This window comes from Erythrolamprus reginae, chromosome 2 (genome assembly GCF_031021105.1).
Source record: "Erythrolamprus reginae isolate rEryReg1 chromosome 2, rEryReg1.hap1, whole genome shotgun sequence".
In the NCBI taxonomy this organism is placed as follows: domain Eukaryota; kingdom Metazoa; phylum Chordata; class Lepidosauria; order Squamata; family Dipsadidae; genus Erythrolamprus; species Erythrolamprus reginae.
In genome coordinates, this window is record NC_091951.1 from 224433354 (window position 1) to 224456157 (window position 22804).

A 22804-nucleotide genomic window follows, 5' to 3' on the forward strand; every position below is an offset into this window, starting at 1 on the left:
TGGGGCAGGAGCTGGGCCAGAGCTAACCACAACACCGTGTATACTACTAATACATACTTGATCAAAATGAATAAATATTTTGTTCTAGTTTTTAGGGCATACCAGAGAGTAGGTTCCTCTTGGTGTGGTCCGGTGCACCCATATTGCTAGAGGCGACCCGCTGATGATGTCACAAAGACGTCAGCATCACGCCCTCTACCTCAGGAACTGACTTGAGTCCCTGCTGTAGCATGGCTCTCCTATTGCTCCCATTCCACGCCTCAAATAGCTCAGGTCCACGGATTCCTTCCCTTCCCTGCTGAGAGGTGAAGATGGAGAAGAGCGCTCTCTCTCTCCCCCTACGTGCGACCACTCTGGTGCCAGTCCTTCAGGCATTGCCATCTTTTTTCTTTAATTTTTAATTCTGTGCGCATGCACAGAAGCAAAATCTTGCAAGGGGACGTACGTGCGAGAGAGATTTCGGTGGTTTTTTGGTTCCCTGCATGCGTGGAAGCAAAGAATTGCTGAAATATCATGCACATGCGCATCCCCTTGCATTTTTGCTTCCTGTGCATATGCAGAAGCAAAATCACATTGTGGACGTGTGCGTAAGAGACTCCACACGCTGTGCATACTTTTAACTCTCCTTAGCCTGCCCCCCCCCAATTAAAAAATACTATTTTGATCTTAGTTATTCTAGTGACATAATGACATCACTAATATTTGTTTCCTGTAGGCCCTCAGGCAGGATAGAAAATTAAAAGCAAATCCCTGACAACAAATTACACAAGTTGATTCAATTTGCCTTGTTTCTTGGATACCTGGTAACTATTAGGGGAAATAGTCTCCTTTCCATCTCCCTTTCTCATGTAGTTACAATAATTATTTTTTACCGCTCCATTACTGTGTATGTATGGCAAAAAGCGGACATTTACAAAAGAGGAAAGGGGCTTATGGATAGTTCTTGTTTAAAAAACATAATAGGAGTCCTGCAATTTGATACTAGAAAAAAAAAAGCTAAGGGCGCTTTCCTTTAGCAGTAAATATAGGCAATATAATTACTAGGGGCAGAAGGAGAATCTTACACACAGGATGTGTCATCCTTTGCTATTCTGGTAAAGCATTCCAACACAATTGGAATGGCCCCCAATTGCCCCAAAGCAACTCATAATGTACAATTCCTCCCCGAGTCTTCGGAGAGGGGCGGCATACAAATGTAATAAATTATTATTAATTATTATTCATTCATCTTGGGTTCTTTTAAAAAAAAAGTGGTTTTTTAAATTTTTTTTACAAACATATCATTGCATGAACAGTATTGCTCCTGGGTGTCATACATTCTAATATGAATGAAACTAGTGAAGTTAATTATACTTATTACATTCAATCAACTTATATATTTCTATTAATACATATTTATATTAAGCTGCAGTCTATCGTTATCCAAGTATTCCTTGCTTTCTCATTATTGCTTTGGTTTTATTATATGGAGTAGTATACACTAATATTCTCCCTTCTTGTTATTTCTATCTCTTATTCTACCTTTTAAATCTTTATCTGCATCTACTTTGTGGCAGTTTAGTTTAGATATATTAAAAGACGTTTTCTATCCTACCTATCTAACTTTAGAGAAGTAATAAGCAACAGTTTGCATTGTATTTTAAAGGCTAAACTGGCACGTTAATCCTACTTAATTTGTATGTGATATAGAACTCCAGGCAATTTGATTAGTTTATTATGATAGAATGAATTGTCTTGACTCAAAAAATGAGTTTATTCAGTAGCCAAATGAAACATGTTTACAAGCTAAAGGTTTACAGTATCTAACAAGATCTAGCCACGATTCCTAGCTCTGACTTCCCCAAAGTTTAAGATTCAAACTGAAAAAGATTCAAACTGAAAAATTTGGAGGAAAAAGCACTTTCTTTAGAACATTCCTATCAATTAAAAAAGAAGACAATAGCTATTACAAGAAAAGAAAGCAGTGTTGATAGAAGGCACAAAGATCTTAGCAACCGTTTCTTTTTACGGAACGTCACATTTAATATTCTCCTATATTCAGTCGAAGATTGTTCTCAATTGCATTTGAATCAGAAAAGCTCTTAACTTCCTTGAATGGTGCAGTGAGCCATTAGGAGATGTTTTCTAATATTATTTTTAATTTGTCTCCCTGGAAGAAACCCATTTTGGTCTTGGTGTATTATTCCATTTATAACTCCTTTGAGTCTCTCTGCATAAATGGCAATAAAGATCTTATAGTCTACATTTAATAGTGATATAGGCCTATAATTTTTGATTTTTTCTGGTTCTGTACCCTGTTTATGTATTAAGGTTGTCAGTGATTCTGACCAAGATTTAGGAATTTTTCCGTCAAGTCTACAGGAATTAAAAGTTTCTAACATATGGTTTCTTATTGTTTCATTATCTATCTTATACCATTCTGCAGGTATGGCATCTGGGCCTGTGGCCTTGTTGCTTTTCTGCTTTTTAATTGTTATTAGGAGTTCCTCCATTGTTATTGGTCCATCCATGGTAGCCTGTTGATCTTCTGTTATTTGTGGTAGATTTGAAGCCTCTAAATAGTTAAAAACTTCATCTTCAATGACATGATCTTTAGCATATAATTCCTTATAAAAATTATACACAATGTCTGCCTTACCTTCTGTATCGTATTTTATTTTACCATCTTTATCTTCTAATTTTTGGATTAATTTTGATTGACTCTGTTTTCTAAGTTTATACGCTAGCCATCTGCCAGGTTTATTTGCATATTCAAAGTATTGTTGCTTTGCTCTTTTAATCTTTTCAGTTAGTTGGTTTTGTTCTATAACTCTAATTTTATGTTTAATTACGTTTATTTCTGTCTTTAGATCTCTATTCTTAGTATGTTGCTGCGATAAGGATTCTAATTGTTTTAGTTCGTTTGTTAATTGTAAATACTCTAATTTCTTTTCCTTATTGTATTTTGCTGTATAAGATATTGTTAAACCTCTTATGTACGCTTTAACTGTATCCCATAAGTTCTGTGGAGTAGTGTCTGATGTTTTATTAATTTCAAAAAATATTTTTAATTCCTTTTCAATCCAATCCTTATATTTCTTGTCGTTTAATATATACCTGTTCATCCGCCAATTGTTCTGTTTATTATTCATCGTCATATAGACCACTATTGGATTGTGATCGGCCCATGTATTAACGTCTATGTCAACTTCTCTTATTTGTTCTGCCACCGTTTTTGGTGCCCATAACATGTCAATTCTCGTCCAAATTTTGTGAGGATTGGAATAAAAGGTAAATTGCCTTTTGAGAGGGTGTCTTTCCCTCCAAATATCACTTAATAATAGTTCCGCTTTCATTTTTTGAAAAGTACTGGGTAGCAAGTTTCTTCTTGTTTTTTTACCTTTTCCCCTTTTTTTATTACCTCCCCCTCCTGAGTGGTCTAATTGTCTGTTCGCGATAGCATTAAAATCACCTATTATCAATAGATTATCAATAGCTAAATCTGTTATTATTTGGTGTAAATTTTTATAGAATGTCATTTGGTCTTCATTGGGGGCATAAATAGAAACAACCACTAGAGGTCTGGGTTCAATGTCTACTTGTACAATCAATATCCTACCCTCTTTATCCTTATATATTTGTTTGGAATTTATAGAATTCTTGACATACATCACTACACCTCTTTTTTTTTGGTCTGCTAATGCAGCATACATTTTTCCAATTTTGGGATTCAACAGTAATTTTTGGTTATCTTTTTTAATATGAACTTCTTGTAGTATTGCAATCTGAACATTTTGGTTTCTGATTTTGGAAAAAATTTGCTTCCTTTTTCTTGGTTCGTTAAGTCCATTAACATTTACGGAAAAGATTTTCAAGTCTTTATTCGTTGTCATTTAATAGGTTTTTTGGTTTCTCGCTGAGGTTGAACTCTTCTAGAACCTTGGTCCTGCTCTATTACTTGGGCAGTTGCCCCCAGGTTTTCTTCTTGCTGAGTTAGTGATTTTTCCCCTGGTTGCTGTTGAGCTGGTTGTAGTTGGACCACTAGTTGCTTACTTGCATGGTCGGAGTGGCCCAAGCCACTCTGTTCAAGAAAGAACATAGCTTGATCTACGTTTTCCAGTTTGTACCTTGTAGAGCGCCATGTCAGAGAAAGTCCTTGTGGAATGAGCCAACGGTAAGTGATATTTTCTTTAATCAAGATTTTGGTTAAAAAGTGGTAATCTCTTCTGTTTTCTCTGACACTTCTTGGAACTTGTTTTAATATCTTTATTTCTACTCCATGTCGTTGAGGCGGGGAGTTTCTTGAATAATGAAGTATCTCATCTCGCAACGCCTTTCTTGTAAATTTAATATGTATCTCTCTTGGGAGGTTGTGTCGACGGATATAGCTATTCAAAATTCGGTATACTTCATCGATTTCTTTCTGTAAAGCCATGGGGTCCTCTTGAAGTATACCTCCAATGATTTCCGCCATAGTCGTTTTTAAGTCTTCATCTTTTTCCTCTTTTATATTCTGAAATCGAAGTCCGTACGAAGCTCGTTGCATCTCCAGCTGGATGATAGATTCATCATATCTTTTGTATCTTTCATCAGCTCTCCCTTCAAGATACTCCATTCTTTTCTCATTTTTGTCAGCTTGCTCTTCAACTTTTTTTACTCGGTCATCACTTTCTTGAAGAGTTTGTTGGATCTGCTTTATCTGATCTTTCATCTCGCCCATATCAGCTTTCATTTGAGCCATCTCCACTTTAAATTCTGCCAAGTCAGCTTTTATGGCTTCTCTTCGTTGTGTTGCCTCCTCCTTTATGGCTTCTCTTTGTTGTGTTGCCTCCTCCTTTATGGCCTCTCTTTGTTGAGTGGCATCTTCTTGTGATTTGACCATAAAGTCCTTCAAAGCATTCAAAGTCTCATGTATAGTTGCAAGATTGGACTGCATTGTTTTGTCTTTGTCTTTGTCTTTGGTAGACATGGTTAGCACTTGATGCGAAGGAGAAGAATGCGGTGACACTTGTGGAGATAGGGTAGTTGGTGTTGTTTGTTTCTTTGTTGTTTTAACAAGAGTTGAGGTGTGGGACATTATCAAATTAGAATCCACTATTTCAAATTTTAAGGTTAGTTTCAATTTTATATATAGTGAAAAGGAAAAGAAATTACTATAAATTCCAAATCTATTCAATATATTTTGTTTCCCTTATAATATGACTATACCAATTCAATAGCAATTCAATTAATAACAGAGTTCAAAAAAAGAAGAAAAAAAAAAAAAGAAATATTATTGTTTAGTGCCACAGGGAAAAAAAACAAATATTAGCCTTTTCAAGTAAAAGGAGGACAGAAAATGAAAGAAGAGAAAGAATATCAACTATATATAGAAGACAAAAGAAAGAAAAGAAAAAAAAAAGAAAATTTTTGGAGGAAAAGACTTTAGGAGGAGGGAGGAAAAAAGAAAGGGGGAAAAAGTGAAGTAAAAAGAATTGTTCAAAAAGAAAAAGAAGGAGGGTGATATTTTAGTTCAACTATTTAGAATAGAGCAGGAACCCAAGGTTTATCAACAATGCATGTAGTTCAAACCAAACTTCTTCTAGTAATAGAAATGTAAGGAAGAAAGTCAAAGAAAAATCAGGGAGAAAAAAACCAGATAATTATTCAAAGACACAATAACAGTATTGTATACTTAAGTTCTTCTTATAGATCCTGTAATTTTGCTAGGAAGTAGAAATGAAAATCCAAATCTCAAAGGGTAAAGTTATATTTGATTTCAATTCAAAATTCAAGGAGTAAAGCAATTCCAAAGCTTGCTTGTGTTCAAGATGGAGTCAGTTTATTTTCCAAATTCAAAACAAGAACAAAGAACAAAGAAAGAGATCCCAAGATGGAGTCAAGTTAATTTTCGTGCAGCAGGCAGATGTTAAACCAAGAGTTCTCAGCAAATAATCCAAAAGGTGTCAGCAAATAGTCCAAAAGGCTCAGCAAGTATTCCAAATAGGTTAATCCAACAATAAGTAATCCAAGAAAGAAGTGATTTCAATCTCTTCTAGATTCCATTTAATTCATGATTATTAAGTTATTCATGTTGTGAAAATAGGCAGCAAGAAAAAAAAGGCAGCAAGACTGTGTTCCTCCGCTTGAAAAATTAAGTCCAGAAGATTATGATATTAGAACTGTAATAAATATACTAGAGTACTATGAACAACACCCAGATAAGATGGCATCTTTAATGTTTTTGGATGCTCAAAAAGCCTTTGACAACGTTAATTGGATATTTATAAAAATGCAATTAAATAAAATGAGATTTGGCCCAAAATTTGTTAATTTAATAGATACCATATATTCAAAACAAACAACGAATATAATATTGAATAACAGTCAATTACCAATACTTGACATAAATAAGGGAGTTCGCCAAGGATGTCCTATATCACCACTGTTATTTATTATGACCCTTGAAACCTTATTAATTAAAATAAGAGCGGACCCCAGAATAAAAGGTTTAACCGTAGGAGATGAAATCTATAAACTCCAGGCCTTTGCAGATGATCTAATGTTTATAATTGAAGAACCGACTACAACAGTTCCTACTTTATTACAAACCATTGAACAATATGGAAACGTAGCAGGTTTAAAGATAAACAAAAACAAAACACATTACTTGACTAAAAATATGAACAAAACACTAGAAACTAAATTAGAAACTATTTCTGGAATAAAGACTGTAAAAAAGGTAAAATATTTAGGAATAAATTTAACAGCGAAAACAATAACATTAAAAAATGATAATTATATGAAATTGTTAGCAGAAATTAAAAAAGACTTAGCAACCTGGAACAATTTGAAAATATCTTTCTTAGGAAGAATTGCAACAATTAAGATGAACATTTTACCCAAGGTTTTATTTCTTTTTCAGACAATACCAATAAACCCAGGGGGTATCTTTTTAAAAACTTTAACCAACTTAGTTAAAAAATTTATATGGCAAGGTAAAAAAGCAAGGATAAAAATGAATTGTTTAGAAGATATCAAAGAAAGAGGAGGATTTGGCCTTCCAAATTGGAAATTATACTATCAGGCCGCTGCACTAACATGGCTTAGAGATTGGATAATCTTAGATAATAAAAGAACACTCGAATTAGAAGGACATGATTTAATGCTTGGATGGCACGCATTTTTATGGTATGATAAGGATAAAAACCATTCATATTTTAAAAGGCATACATTAAGGAAATACTTACTAGAAGTATGGAAAGATATAAAGAAGAATCATTTCTTAAGCATCCCAGATTGGTTAGCTCCCTTAGAAGCAATAACGCATCCAAAGTCTATAAAGGACAAGAAAATGACTCATAGATATAAAGAACTATTAAATGATCAGATGAAGCTTAAATCTAGAATTGAACTACAAGAAGAAGGGATAATAATAGATTGGTGGCACTATGCCCAGATCCGATCTAGATATCAGAAGGATAAAACTCTTTACATTTTTAATAAAAGTAAGAATCCTTTAACTACCTTAATAACCACTAACTCTACAAAAATGATAGGGAAAATATATAAACTACTTATTGCTCATAAAAATATAGAGTTGACTTTAAAAGATACTATGATAAGATGGTGTAGAAATATTGGTAAGGAAATAGATATAGACACATGGGAGAAAGTGTGGATTAATAATTGGAAAATGACTAAATCAGTTTCTTTAAAAGAAAACCAAATCAAAATGTTCTATAGATGGCATCTCCCACCAAATAGGATAGCAAAAATGTTTCCCAAAACATCCCCAATATGTTGGAAATGTAAGAAGGATATAGGAACTTACTATCATCAATGGTGGACATGTAGCAAAGCAAAACTATATTGGAAGATGATTGAAAAAATATTAAAAGAAATAATAAAACAAGATATAGATAATACCCCGGAATTTTATTTATTAGGTGTCACAACCCAGATCTATAAGAAAGAAATTTTTTATTTAATCATACATATATTAACTGCGGCTAGAATAATATATGCGCAAAACTGGAAAGGGGAGGAAATCCCCAAGGAAGAAGAGGTTATAGCTAAGATATTAGATTGCGCTGAAATGGATATGATGACAAGAAGATTAAACGATCAAGAGGATACTAAATTTTACGAAACATGGAACAACGTTTACAAATGGATAGATAAGAAAAAATAAGATATATCGTTAGTGGTTGTTTTTTCTTTCTCTTTATTTTGTATTAGTTTTTATTTAGATGATAATAATAGTAATATTAGTTTAAAAGGATTTTTTGATGATTATGATATAGCTATGTATGTATAAGTATAAGCAATATATTAAGATTTTTGAAGTATAATAGTTGAATTTAGTCTTACTGTTTAGATTGAAGGTTTAATACTATTTTATTATAGTAATTAGGATTATATTAAAGGTATCTTTCTTTTTTGGTAACTATGTTATACTAACCTTAATACCCACATTAAGATTTGTAAACTTCAATTCAAATTTATTAATTTTTTCTTTTTTTTATAATAGTTAATACATATGTATTCTTTTTCTATATTTGAATTTATACTTTCATAAGAAGCGGGGGAAATACACCCCCACTTTATGTTCATTGTTTGTTTGTATTTGTTTGTCTTTTTATGAAAAATAATAAAAAAACTATTAAAAAAAAAAAGGAGATGTTTTCATAAACCCTCCTTATGAACAAGTGTGAATTCATTCAGTCTATCCCCTAAACCAGAGGTAGGCAAAGATGATTCTTCTATGACTTGTGGACTTCATCTCCCAGAATTCCTGAGCCAATCATGCTAGCTCAGGAATTCTGGGAGTTGAAGTCCACATGTCACAGAAAAGCCAACTTTGCCTACCCCTGCCCTAAACTATCTCTTGCCCCTTTCCTCAAACTTTACCCTTCCACAGAAATGCAAATGTGGATATTATAAATTTCTGCCTTTCAACCAATGGATGCCCCCAGCTATGTGCATTCAAATCCCATACCACCTGCAGTGATTTTTATAGCTGGCTTAATATATACCTTAAAATGAGTGTTTATTCATATAAACATAGAAGATTGATGGCAGAAAAAGACCTCATGGTCCATCTAGTCTGCTCTTATACTATTTCCTGTATTTTATCTTAGGATGGATATGTTTATCCCAGGCATGTTTAAATTCAGTTTCTGTGGATTTACCAACCACGTCTGCTGGAAGTTTGTTCCAAGCGTCTACTACTCTTTCAGTAAAATAATATTTCCTCACATTGCTTCTGGTCTTTCCCTCAACTAATCTCGGATTGTGCTAGTGGATACGCACATACGGGTTGTATGGCAGGTTCATTCAGGGTGTGGACGTTCTGATAGCCGAGTAGCCTGGCCCAAACCACAGGGTGAAAGTAACACTACCCTACTTGCATGAACCTCATCTGAATGAGAAAGTAGCAACCAGTAAATTTTACAGCTCTCTAATGCACATCTACTTAAATATTATTTCCCTTAATGACAATGGTGTTGCTAAACAAAGAGAGGGGATAAAATGCAATATTATATAAATGATTGTTAATGATGGTAAAAAGCAACCTACTAATATTTTTGCTTTTCTCAACCAGAATTATTACATAGCTCTTTGCTTTGGTGGCTGGTGTAGATGGTAAAAGATAGAGAAAATAATTCTTGCAGACAAGCATCTGGAGTCTGGACTACTGAAGACTCCTAGCACATGGGAATTGTCAGTTACCTTGACCACAGGTAACTGCTTTCATCTTTTTGGGAATCACAGGAAACCAGATGTTATTCCACCAGGAACTGATCTCTTGGATCTTTCCATGACAATTCATTATCTTTTAGAGCCTTTTAGATCCTGGTACTCAGTGGTTGCAACAACACTCTGCTCTGAGAGCTTCAATCTTGGCAGTTGCATGGTATTTGAAAACAATTATTATAATCTTTTATATTAAGCCAGTTCCAATGCCAGTCATCTTGTAAATGTAGGAAGTACAGTACATGATGTTTATAATATTACTTGGTTGCTTATTTTTCTCATTGCTCCTGAAAATTAGAGCTTAGATTATGTGGGAACTGGCCCCATCCACTTTTCTCCTGTGAATTAAAGCAAAGCAAACCATAAATCAAATTAATAAAACAAGTTAAACCCACAAATGAGGATAAATTGAATTACATCTTATCCTACAGTTCAAACTTTCAGATCTGAAACATTTCGAGCACTGAACAGTTGCTCTCATTGTACTAAAGTGTTCTAACACAATTAGAACAAATGTCCCAAGGGTCATTTAGCAAACACTTCTGGCTAAATTGAAATATGTTTTAAACTTAAAATGTTTTGAGCTTTAAATATTTCAAACACCTCTAGTTGTTAGTACAAAACATCACTGCATTTGCTTTATTACCTCACAAGATCCAGTTAATATTCCAGGCTACCTAATTATATTCAAGACTTGAGTCCCAAGTATGATTTCTATCTATGCTGCTCTAACCCTAGCCCTAAAATACAGTATGAAGAAACAAAGAGAGATGATCCTCTAAGTATCTGAGAAATATTTACTGTGCTACGCTGTATATGAGACCACAGAACTTTTATCAAAGGTCCTGAAAACTCTTCCAGATTTGAAAGAAATAGAGGAACTTTGTTTTAAAACAAAGGAAAGCTCCGAGAACTGAAGAAAAGATCTGAAATATGGCTGATCTATCATTAGCTTTTTGCAGGAACATTTTGCTACTTCTGTTATCCTCATATTTGATTTTTGGTATGAGAGAAAGACATCCAAATGTAAAAGTGTAAAAAATACACAAATCCCATTTATACGTGTTCCTTTCTGGAATATTCTGGAGTGAGAGTTATATAAAAAGGTTATGATTCCGTTCAATTCAGAACATGATTGCACAGATTCTCCCTATCTTATAAAGCAACCCTCCCAAAGAGCCTGTCTGAGTTCAGAAGTCAGCCTAATCCAGGCCACATCTCCAGGTATTTCATTTATTCAATGCATAACTGCCTGCAAACCACTATTTGAGGAATCCCATTCCACAGTAGTGCTTGCTCACTTACTGAGTGTTTCTGTTTCAGTAATAAATAAATGAGGCATAGACCCATATTAATGGCTATATCTGTTTGATATTCTCAGCTGGAAAATTTTGTAATGAATTTTAAATGCATTGGCCAGAAGAAGTTTCTAGCCACTATGTTCCAGCAGCTGTTCTTGACATCTCAAAACGCTTCTGTTTCAAACAGTACCTCCAGATTAAAATGCACAGGAGGGCAACCTTAACAATCACTAATATCCCCCCCCCCAAACCCAAGGCATTCAAAATTTTCATTTCCCCTCCATTTTTAATGAAAATAATTCACAACAAAACATTAATAACACTCACCCAAAGCATTTCCTAGTAGTTCAATACGATCTGAACCAAAGAAAAGCTGGGGTTTTCCATCAGCCTGGATAACAAAACATGGCACTCCAAATGCCTATTTGGGAAAACCCAACATAAGATATAAGTAGAGAATTCTGCTGCATCAAACTAGTTCAAGGTAACAGATGCAAACCAGAATAGTTCCAATGTGTCAGTTAGTGTCTGTATTAGGTGGCTTCACATTTAACTTGCATTTCCTAAGGAGTTTTTAAAGTTTCTTTTTAAATGTGTATTATTGCTCTCCCCCACCCCATACAAGAACTGGGAAATGGGCCCAATTCACCTGTGCCTCCCCAACATCGCTAGTTTGTTCTAACATGAACATGAAACATGTTCAAATACCATCAAAATTCACATGCTCACCTGGATGAGGAGAAAACAGATCAAAGGCCATAAAAAGAAAGAAAGATCAATTGCCACTCTTGCAAAATCTCCCAACTTTAGAAAGTCTTTGCCTTTTGTCAACTTTTTGAGTGTCCTGAGTATCACTGTTTTTCACAATGCTGAATACCAATTGCCATCCATCCAACTATCTATACTTTGGTAGCTGCTGATGCATTTTAGCTTAAACTATAAATCTTAAGTAAGATTAAGAAGCAAATGTGTGGTTGCTCCTAAGCAAACCCTACTTACAGTATCTCCCTTTGGCTCAAATGTGGATTATGCTGTTTTTCACTGCAGCAATGTTGGCACACAACTATGCACCAGTCCTCATAAACAGACCTTACACATTACACAGCAGTTGAAGCTGATCTGCATGTGGAATAGTTTTATAAAATAACTCACTTGCTGCTCTGCTATATTGTATTAATTATCATAAGGCTGGCCATCTGCCCTGCTCTTTGTCAATTTGACAGCAACATTTTAATGGATAATAGTTACAAATAAGCCAGAAGGTTCAGAGAGGATACAGTTCTTCTAAAATTATTTCATTAGTCAACGAAGTTGCTCATAAGACCATTAAAAATTCAGCTTCCCAAGATCCTACATCTTTTTGAAAGTAGACTGTGATTGGAAGATATATTTCATAAAATATTGGCCCTTACCCCAAAATTCAGGACTTCATCCGTTGTCTCTTTCAGGCGATTCTTCACTTCAGGTGAGGTGCTCATTTTCAGAAGCTCCTGGCTTTTGTCGGGGGACAACCCTGCTTTCTCTCCAGCCTGAGGGGCAGAGGAACCAAATAGTCGAGAAGGTGCAGCCAACTTTATTTCTACTACATATTTCTTAACTGCCAATCTCCCAGGGGCTCTGGGCAGTGTAAAGTTGACTGGATAAAACTTCAGGCAACTTTCTATGCTGAACAGACGTTAATCTACAGGAGTCCATTTTCTGAGCAGGAAACATTATGAAAGGGCCTCAGTTTTTGGGTGCTGCAATTCATGAAGTATGATGAAGTAGCCTGTCATGTAAGGAAGCTTATGCTCTTTCTTAAAAAATTTTAGTCATAAAATTACTACCAGATTCCTTCTGGATTATTATTATTATTATTATTAGTCTCTCTAGCTAAAAATTTCCTCCTTTCTCTGGCATCTAGAGAGTCAGGCTGAGACTTTTCTGCCTAGTTTCTAGAAATGAATGAATCAAACTGCAGAGTGTTTACTGGCTTTGATATACTTAATATTAAGTAGTATACAATTGTTTTAAAAAGTAAACCACAGGTTATATAGTCTAAAAAACCTCCCATTTCCATGCACTAGACCCATTTTGAACTCTACTGACAAACTTAATTTCTCCCAATTTGCTAATTTTAAAAGAATAAAAGACATCTACACCCTTCAAAAGATTCATGACTAAGGAAGAGAACGTAGCCACACAAGTTCCCTTCTGTGTGGACAGTCCTACAAGAGTTCCACACTTACAGAGCATGCACCTAAACACTCTCCAATTTAAACTTATTTCAGAATTATCCAGCCAGAAGCACAGACCGGCCCTTTTGCATCTAAACCACCCTGAAGGAGAAGAGCAACAGAAGAGCACAAAGAGGGGCAGGAACTTACTGCCAATATACTTTCTGGCTGAACTATGTCTTCATCCTGGAAAAACAAAAAATAGGGCAAGTGATTAATAAAGCTCGTGGATAAGGTGGGTCAGGGAAACAGTGAGGTAAGAAAAGAAAACTAAACAAAAACCATGAAGTACAACAATGGCCTTTGTTTAAATGAAACTGGACAAATAGGTCCAATTTCCCTAATTTAACCCTGGGAATAGGAAGAGAATGAAGAGGAAAATGAGATATAGCTGAAATTCCAGGCTTATTCATTTATTTTTTTAATTTTTTTAAAAAAAAATTTAATAATGAAAAACAAAACAGAAATAAACATACAAACACACTTACAAACATAAAACGAGCACAAGGTCAATCAACTTAATAAATATGTTACAATTCTGTTTTCAACGAGTCTTTCTTTTTCTTAGACATGAATTCAATTCTTTTTTCTTTTCTATCCAACTATATAGTTTTCCCCAAACTACGTAATAGTCTTTATTTTGTTTATTCTGTAATTCATATGTTAATTACAGACTTATTCATTTAATTGGGTCTTAAATAGTGATGGGTGAACCCAACAGTGTTCGGGTTTGGCGAGTTCGGCCGAACTGGCCGTAAATTTCGGGTGAGTTCGCCGAACCCGAACCCTCCGTGACGTCAAACCTCCACCCCCAGAATCCCATTGTGGGATTTCCCAGCTCCTTTTGCTGAAAGGACCTCCCTTTGTTTGCTTAGAAGAGAGAGCAAAAGCATCGCTGGTTCTATAGTGTAATGGTTAGCACTCTGGACTTTGAATCCAGTGATCTTGGGTTCAAATCTCGGTGGAAACTCCTTTTTAAATTTTTTTTAATTTTTTAAAATTATTATTTATTATTATTATTATTATTATTATTATTATTATTATTATCATCATGATCATCATTATTTATTAATTATTTCCATGGGCACATCGGGAAGGTTCCCTATTGCCCCCATGAGCTGGAGGGTCCTTTTAATGCTTTCTTTTTTCCCCACTAAGAAAGCATTAAAAGGACCCAAACCCCTTTTATTATATAAAGAAGCATGATGATGATGATGATAATAATAATAATAATAAAAAATTAAAATTTTTCTAAAGAAAGGAGGTTCCACCGAGATTTGAACCCGGATCACTAGATTCAAAGTCCAGAGCGCTAACCATTACTCTATAGAACCAGCAATGCTTCTGCCCTTTCTTCCAAGCAAGTAAAGGGAGGTCAGGAAGAAGTATACGTAATATCAAAGCTCCGCCCCCGGAATTCCATCATGGGGTTCCCCAGCTCCTTTTGCTTGCAGTGCAGCAAGCAAAAGGAGGTGGGAAATAACACGATGGGATTCCCAACTCTCCTCCCGGGCAGTGGTGTTTCGCGGTGTTTGAGCGAACGTCGAACCTAAACTTTGCCAGAAGTTTAAAAAAAAATTGGGTTTGGGTTCGGTTCGCCCAACACTAGTCTTAAAGAATACTTAAAGGTCTGTGGGCCCTCACATAGTTCTGTAATTTTGTTTAGTTGACTGACAGGCATGCAAATCTCATTAAAATGATTTCAATTTTCTTGCCTGTGTGATTATCTGAAAGGCTAAAGAAATCCCAAGAGAGACGCATATGTGTGCAGGACCTCAGTACTTACCCTGGACCAAAGGCGCATCCAGAGTTCTCTAGAAACAGGCTCCAGAAACTGAGGTTCTGCTATATCGACAGCAGTGATGAAACGCATGGCAGGCAGACTTCCTGGTGACAGTAGAGACATAATACAAAGGTGCAGTAGAAACGCTGTATAAATGCTAAAGGCATGACAAACACACCCTTAATTTTAAAATGACATATTTAACTTTCTACTTCCTGATGTCTTCCACTTGGCCAGAAACCATAATTTCCCTACATGTCTTAGGACCAGTAACCGATTAGATCGCACAGTCGGCCTTTTCTGGGTCCCATCGGCCAAGCAGTGCTGGCTGGCAGGACCACAGGGAAGAGCCTTCTTTGTTGTGACCCCAGTCCTCTGGAACCAACCCCCCCTCCTCTCCTTGCTTTTCAAAACACACTTATGTGGGCAGGCCTGGGTGATTGAGCGATAGTTTCCCGCTCCTGCAGTAGTATGAATGAGTGATGAATATATGCTGTTTATAATGGGTTTTAATTTTTCTAATTGTTTTTATTCTATGTATTGGGGTATCTTAATTTTATAACCATTTTATTGTTGCAAGACACCCTGAGTCTGCTAGGAGAAGGGCGGCCTATAAAGTTGACAAAATAATATTAAATAAATAAACTGGCACCAATTTGGAGAAAATCATCTCTTTCATTACCTTTCACCATCACAGAGTTTATGAAATCCTTCGGTAAATTCAATGGCACTTGGCAATACCTTGCCATTCGACCGATATCCTTTAGCATATACTCTCCTTTCTTGGGAAGCATTGCTGGAGGCTGGTTTCCTGTTGCAAAAGATTGCAATTCACAAAATAGGATTTCAATAGTAAACCTTTCATTTTGTGTTTGTGTTTATTTCCCATCCATCAAAGTATGGGAAACTAATATTCTAGGTTTGCATAGGATTGTGGAAAACTGAATATTGCATGCTAAATTTTAATGGAGGGAAGAAAATATTTATTATGTTTGGGGGTTTTATTCGTAAGAAATTCAACCAAAATTAGTTGTTACAGAACAGCCAAGTACACAGTTAACTGTGAACAAATCATACTAGACAGTGACAATTTCCAAGAGATCTTGCTCTCAACCTAGCAAAGCCTTTAAACAGAAAAATGCACTCATTTCTAATTACCAATCAATTTAATGATCTCATGGATATCAGAGACCTTCAAATATGACACCTGGTGTTCTACTTTTCCCCCCTCTTTGATATAAGGATTTTTAAATAGAGATCTTAAGTGTTTAAGAACAACACATTGACAAAAAGGAAATAGGATTAGGAAAGTTATAAACAGAATAGGAAATGAGAAGAATAAATCAATAAAGTTTACAAATAAATAAATACATTTGAAACATTTGTACAATTTGGAAAAAATGTGTACAATTAAATAATACACCTCTATAGAAATGGAGATTCTTTGAATGTTGCAAATGAACACTAGAGGGGGCTAAAGAACCATGGATAAAGAAAAAAAATTATCAATCTTTAAAATGGCCAATCCGGTATACTTTTTTAATTACTTGAAGAGTTCTTTAAAAATGGAACAAGATATTAATAACTAATATCTTAGAAAACATAAAGATTCCAATGAAGATGTTAAGGGAAATTTTAAAAAGCAACTTTTACCCAATCACATACTGTATACAGAATATAGTTGGAAGGGACCCATGGAAGTCTTCTAGTCCCTGCTCAATCGGGAGACCCTATACCAGTGATGGCAACTCTTTTCAACACCGAGTGCCCAAACCAGAACGTGTGTGTGTGTGTGCCGAAAACCCGAAACTGATCACCTGATCTTTGGGTTTCTGGTGGGCGCAAAGACCAGCTGGATGGCAAGCATATGCCAGAAATCAGAAGAGCAACTGCCGATGGTACACATGCCCAAGAGATGGCTTTGTTATACCATTTCAAACAATTGACTATCTACTCTCTTCTTAAAAGCCCGCAGTGATGGGGCACCTGCAACTTCTGAAGGCAAACCACTCCACTGTGGGTTAGTCTTGAGAATTTTTCCTTAGTTTTAGGTTGCTTCCCTCCTTGATTTGGAGAAGAGGTTGACCCCCTTTTTCATGTGGCAGCCCTTCAAATATGTCACGTGTAGTCCTTTTTTTCACTAGACTAGCCATTATAGGTAGATAGATAGCTATAGATATATATAGAGATATATATGCAGGGGGTGGGCAAATTAATGGAAACACCATTTGTGAAGCTCCCTTCAAACAGTTTTTGTGGAAACTGGGTTCTGTACGTGTCTATTGCGCTCTGCAGTGATTTTAGGAGCTGTGGGCTTGTGATCTGCTCTAACAATTCGCTTTAGAGTCCGACAGTCTCTCTCAGACAAATTTGACTTTTGACCAGACCTGTGCTTAGCTGAGGACGTTTTCCCTTCTCTTTCAAAAGCAGTCATTACTTTTGAGACATTACCTCTTGAAACGCCAAACATTCGGGCACTTTCTGTTACACTAGCGCCTGCCATTCGAGCACCAACAATTTGGCCTCTTTGAAAGTCTGAGAGCTCTGCCATTTCTAGAAGGTTATAACCAATTTCCTTAAATTTCTGTAAAAAAAAAAAAGGTAGTTTAAAAAAACATATCAACTAACAGAATTAAAAAAAACATTAAAATATGTCAAGTTTTGATTGATTTGAACATGTTCAAACATTATGATGCCAAAAAGTCAAGTGTTTCCATTTTTTGTCCACCCCCGTAGATAGATAGATATTACATATAATAGAGCTAGTTCAGATTGCCTTAAAAGAAAGAACAGAGTGAGAAAAACAAACATGCAATGCTTCAGCAATCTCTTTGATCTAGGGTTTTGCAACTCTATGTTTCTAAATAGTTGCTACAGGAGTCTGTTTAATCTTCATCTAAGCTTGGTTAAACAATAAAATACTTACCAGTTGCCTTTAGTATCCCTAAAAAGAAAACTGGCCGCAAATGCAGATCTAGATTCCAGATGGGACGATACCTGGAAATAATCTACAGAGATGACAGGGATTAATAATATCATTACAGGTGGTCCTCAATTTATGATTACAGTTGAACCCTAAATGTCCATTGCTAAGTGAGACATTTGAGTTTTGCCAATTTTTTTCTTGCCACAGTTCTTAAATTAATCACTGTAGTTGTTAAGTTAGCAATATAGTTATTAAGTGAATCTTGACTTTTGCTTGTCAGAAGATCGCAAAAAGTGATCACATGACACCAGAACATTGCAACCGTCATAAATATGAGCCAAGGGTCAAGTGTCTGCATTTTGAACATGTAACTGTGGAGATGACCATAGATGAGAAAACTTCAAGTTACTATTTTTGGTGCCTTTGTAGTTTTGAACAATCACTAAATGAATGGGTGCAAGTTGAGGACTACCTGTATTGGGAACTATAAATCAGAAAATGTAAAGCAACATCTGTATGCTCCCACAATAGGAAACGAGCACTATCACAAATATATTTTATTTATAATCCATTTTTCGTTCAGGAGCATAGGGTGGCATACGCCCCACAATACCCCCCACAATATTTCTGGGAAGTAGGCTGATGTGAAAGGAAGCGACTAGCTCAAATTCACCTAGTATTTCCAAAGCTTGGGTGGAGTAGAAGCTTGGCTTTCCTACCCCTAGTCCAATACTATAACCACTAGACCACAATGGTTCCAAATGCATCTACAGTGATCCCTCGATTAGCACGGTCTCGATTAGCGCGAAACGCTGCAACGCGGTTTTTCAAAAAATATTAATTAAAAAAATAAAATATTAAAAAATAAAAAATAAGTCCACGCTAGTTCTCTCTCTCTTTCTCTCCCTGTTGCCGGCGTGGTATATGAGAGAGAAAGAGAGAGGCAGAGGTCGGGCGCATTACCGGGAGGTGGAGGCGGCGTGGGGACGCTGGGTGCCGGGGACACCGAGGAGGGGGTGGACGTCAACTGCGGGCGGGAGGAAAGCGAATGCCACGGGGCTGGGCTCGGCTCCCCCCTCGGCTCCCCCCCTTATCAGCCCCGCTGCGGAAGGCTCCATTCTGTTCCCTGAATGGAGACCGCCGGCCGCTCAATCGGGCCGGCAGGGAACAGAATGGAGCCTTCCGCGGCGGGGCTGGTAAGGGGGGGAGCCGAGGGGGGAGCCGAGCCCAGCCCCGTGGCATTCGCTTTCCTCCCGCCCGCAGCCGACTGATCGTGGGCTCCTTCGCAACCTCGGAGAGCTTCCTGGTTTTCGTGAGCTTTCATGCCCTGGAAGCTCTCCGAGGTTGCGAAGGAGCCCACGATCAGTCTCGGCTGCGGGTGGGAGGAAGGCGAATCCCCCGTGGGCTCCGTTACATCTTCCGCTGCCAGCCAGGCCATGCTGGCGGCAGCGGAACAATCGCTGGCTGTCAACTTTTCTTTTTAAAACTGGGCAGGAGCTGACTTGCCTCCCCAGTGCTAAAAAGAAAAGTTGACAGCCAGCGCTGCGACTGACGGAATGCTGAGCCTCCCGTTTTCTCTCCCCCCCCCCTCGCCCCTTCGCCTCCCTGTGTTCCTAGGAGAAGTGCTGGGGATTGAGGCAAGACAGACCTTCTGCTCCTCACCAGCACTTCTCCAAGGAACAAAGGGGGGCGAAGGGGCGAGGGGGCGGAGAGAGAACGGGAAGCTCAGCATTCCGTCAGCCGCAGCGCTGGCTGTCAACTTTTCTTTTTAAAACTGGGCAGGAGCTGACTTGCCTCCCCAGTGCTAAAAAGAAAAGTTGACAGCCAGCGCTGCGACTGACGGAATGCTGAGCCTCCCGTTCTCCCCCCCCCCACCTCGCCCCTTCCGGTTTCGGCGTTCAGCAACGGAGTCCGGCGCTGGGGCCATGCGGGGCCGCTCATCCGGGGGGCGTGGACTGGCAAGCGGCAAGCGGCAAGTGATCTGGCGGGAAGACCAAGGGAAGGTTCCTTCAGCCGCCCAACACCTGATCCGCTCCGCAGCGCGGCAACGGGGAAACCCCATCTTCGGCTCCTCGCTGCTTCCGCGCTGCGGAGCAGATCAGCTGTTGGGCGGCTGAAGGAACCTTCCCTTGGTCTTCCCCGCCGCCCACACGCAAACTCCACCATCTGCGCATGTGCGGCCATGAAAAAAATGGCGCACATGCGCAGATGGTGTTTTTACTTCCGCATCCAGTATAACGCGGAAATCGGTTAGCGCGGGAGGTCTTGGAACGTAACCCCCGCGCTAACCGAGAGATCACTGTATTTAAAGACAAGACTCCAGAAGCAAACAGGTTTATCATTTGGCATGAAATTCATATCTATGCCAGTGATGGCAAACCTATGGCACGACTGACACAGGTGGCACACAGAACCATATCTGCTGGCACACGAGCCGTTGCCCTAGCTCAGCTCCAAAGTGCACGTGTGTGCTGGCCAGCTGATTTTTGGCTTCCAGAGAGCCTCCGGGGGGATGGGGAGGGTGTTTTTACCCTCCCCACAGCTCCAAGGAATGGTCACTAAGCAACCGGTCTTAAGTAGAGGATTATCTTTAACTGTAATTTGAAATGGGAATAAAGTACTTTGGTATTTTAAGTAATACTATTCATCATAGCCGACTGACACAAAACCACCCAAAATATTAAGCATTCGTTGCAGAGGGGGAAAAGAATATAAAGTAGAAATTAATATATTCCCTGGGGTAAAATGGATAGTTTGTAAACAATATATTAAGTTTATGGATACCTGATAGTGCAAGCCATACTGTGTAATCATTCAAGATTGGAATACTGTACATCAGGGCTGTCAAACTTGCAGCTCACGGGTCGTATGTGTCATGCACTGGCCACACCCATGCCCAGTTTAGTGAAGGGGACGAAGTCCTGATATGTCACATGACACCGCCATGAAACAAGTTTGACACCCCTGCTGTACAGTATATAGGGACTGCAAAAATAGGGATTACCACTAGATGGCACACAAAACCTTAAACATCCAGACTTTGATTCTTGAAGACCAAAGTACAGTAGAGTCTTTGGTCAAGAATGCTTCTGACCAAATCCTGTTCGGACCAAAAAATTCTTCCACTCCATTCTTATTGAATGAATTATGATCCACCTCCCGCTTGACAAGAGTATTTTGAAATATTTATATACCTATCAGGATTTGCTTTCCTCCAGCTCAAGGCAACGCACTCCACATTCACAAATAGTTCCAAAATCCAATAATTCAAACTAACCTCAGGGTTATGTGACTTATCACTTACACAGCTTATTTTAATATTGCACTCTATTCCCAGCATACCCACAATCCATAGTGCAGGCATGACAAGTGTTGCAATGTTTGCAGCAGCCACAGAAAAGTGGGTCAAAGTTGAAACCAAGAAAGTATTAGAAGCTTTATGATAACTGCTGGCAATTGGCAGCGGTGGGGGGGATGTTTCCCTCTACTCCTTTCCCTTTTTTTCCTAGGATGGAGTATTTCCAGATGAGGGTTTTATGATATACTGAACATTATCTAGAAGTTGCAAATGTTTGTCAAGGGCAACAGAAGCTTTTTCTAAGGCTGGGGGTAATCCCACAAAATTCCAGGAGCTTTCACAAACTTATTGGAGATAGGAACAAAACAACCAGGGATCAAAAGATGGTAAGCGTTAATAATTAAATGGTGAAACCAAGAATACTAAAATGAAGTATCTTTGGAGGCTGGCCCAGCTGACGGAAGGAGGGAAAAGGCCCACTTTTTACTGCAAGATCCAGATGTAAAGAGGCCCCGGTTTGCAAAACGTCATCACCCGGGCTTCTATGGAGATTCTCAGTCACCCAGCTCAGGGGTAGGCAAAGTTGGCTCTTCTATGACATGTGGACTTCAACTCCCAGAATTCCTGAGCTAGCATGATTGTCTCAAGAATTCTGAGAGTTGAAGTCCACAAGTCAGAGAAGAGTCAACTTTGCCTACACCAGACCCAGGTCATGGTTGTCCCAAAGGTGCTTTTTTCCAGAAGGCAAGTGGACTTCAAGAAAGGGCCATCCTCCGTGGTGCATCTCCACGTTAGCAAACAGCATGACACGGGACTCTCATCCAAGAAAGTTCCAGTCATCTGAAGCTGCAATTCACTGTACAGGAATCAAAGCCGATTTCTTTTTCCACTGCGGATTTACTCTTCTAAGTCTTACTGCGCTTACTTACAACAGTGTTCCCCAACCTTGGCAACTTGAAGATATCTAGACTTCAACTCCCAGAATGCTGGGAGGGGAATTCTGGGAGTTGAAGACCAGATATCTTCAGGTTGCCAGGGTTGGGGAACACTGACTTACAAGAGCACTTTAAAAAAAAAAAAAGGAAGAACTACCATTGCTACTTTTAACCTACTTCAAATCGCACCTAACGGGGCAGGAAATCGGACTAAAGTCCGACAGGTAAGGCTCCTGAGCAACATAGGCTCTGCTTGATTTGGAAGACACGGGTAAGAGGGAAGGGCTTTGCTTCCACGTGGCTTTTTCCTCGCGCTCTCACCTCAAAACCAAACCAGGAGTAGGGGGATAAGACGTCGTAAAAACACTCCACCTTCTTCTGGCCGACCCCCGGACTCCCGCGCGCTGTCGCCACGGTCCGTCGGAAAGCCCCATTGAGGAGGGGAGAAAACCTGCGGGCCCACATGTCTCCGGAGCGAAGTGAAAGAAGTCGCACCTAAAAGACGCGCTTTACGCAGGTTTACCCCCCCCTGCCCCTATAAGTGCGAAGATCCCTGTGGTTTCCTCAACCGCCGTTATTGGGGCGGCAACTGAGGCCGCCCCAAGCGACGTTTCCCCGCCTTCCTCCG

General features: G+C 38.3%; 1 protein-coding gene across 1 annotated transcript; it reads right to left on the reverse strand.

Annotated features, from left to right (window-relative positions):
* Positions 1-9407: 9407 nt before the first annotated feature.
* LOC139162054 (glutathione S-transferase kappa 1-like) lies at positions 9408-22803 on the reverse strand. Its single transcript, XM_070742032.1, has 8 exons — positions 22498-22803; positions 17944-18025; positions 15700-15828; positions 15021-15121; positions 13385-13420; positions 12431-12547; positions 11346-11439; positions 9408-10055 (listed from the first exon to the last, which is right to left on the reverse strand). The coding sequence occupies exons 1-8, from the start codon at positions 22639-22641 to the stop codon at positions 10024-10026; spliced, it is 735 nt and encodes a 244-aa protein (XP_070598133.1). The 5' UTR covers positions 22642-22803; the 3' UTR covers positions 9408-10023.
* Position 22804: the final 1 nt, after the last annotated feature.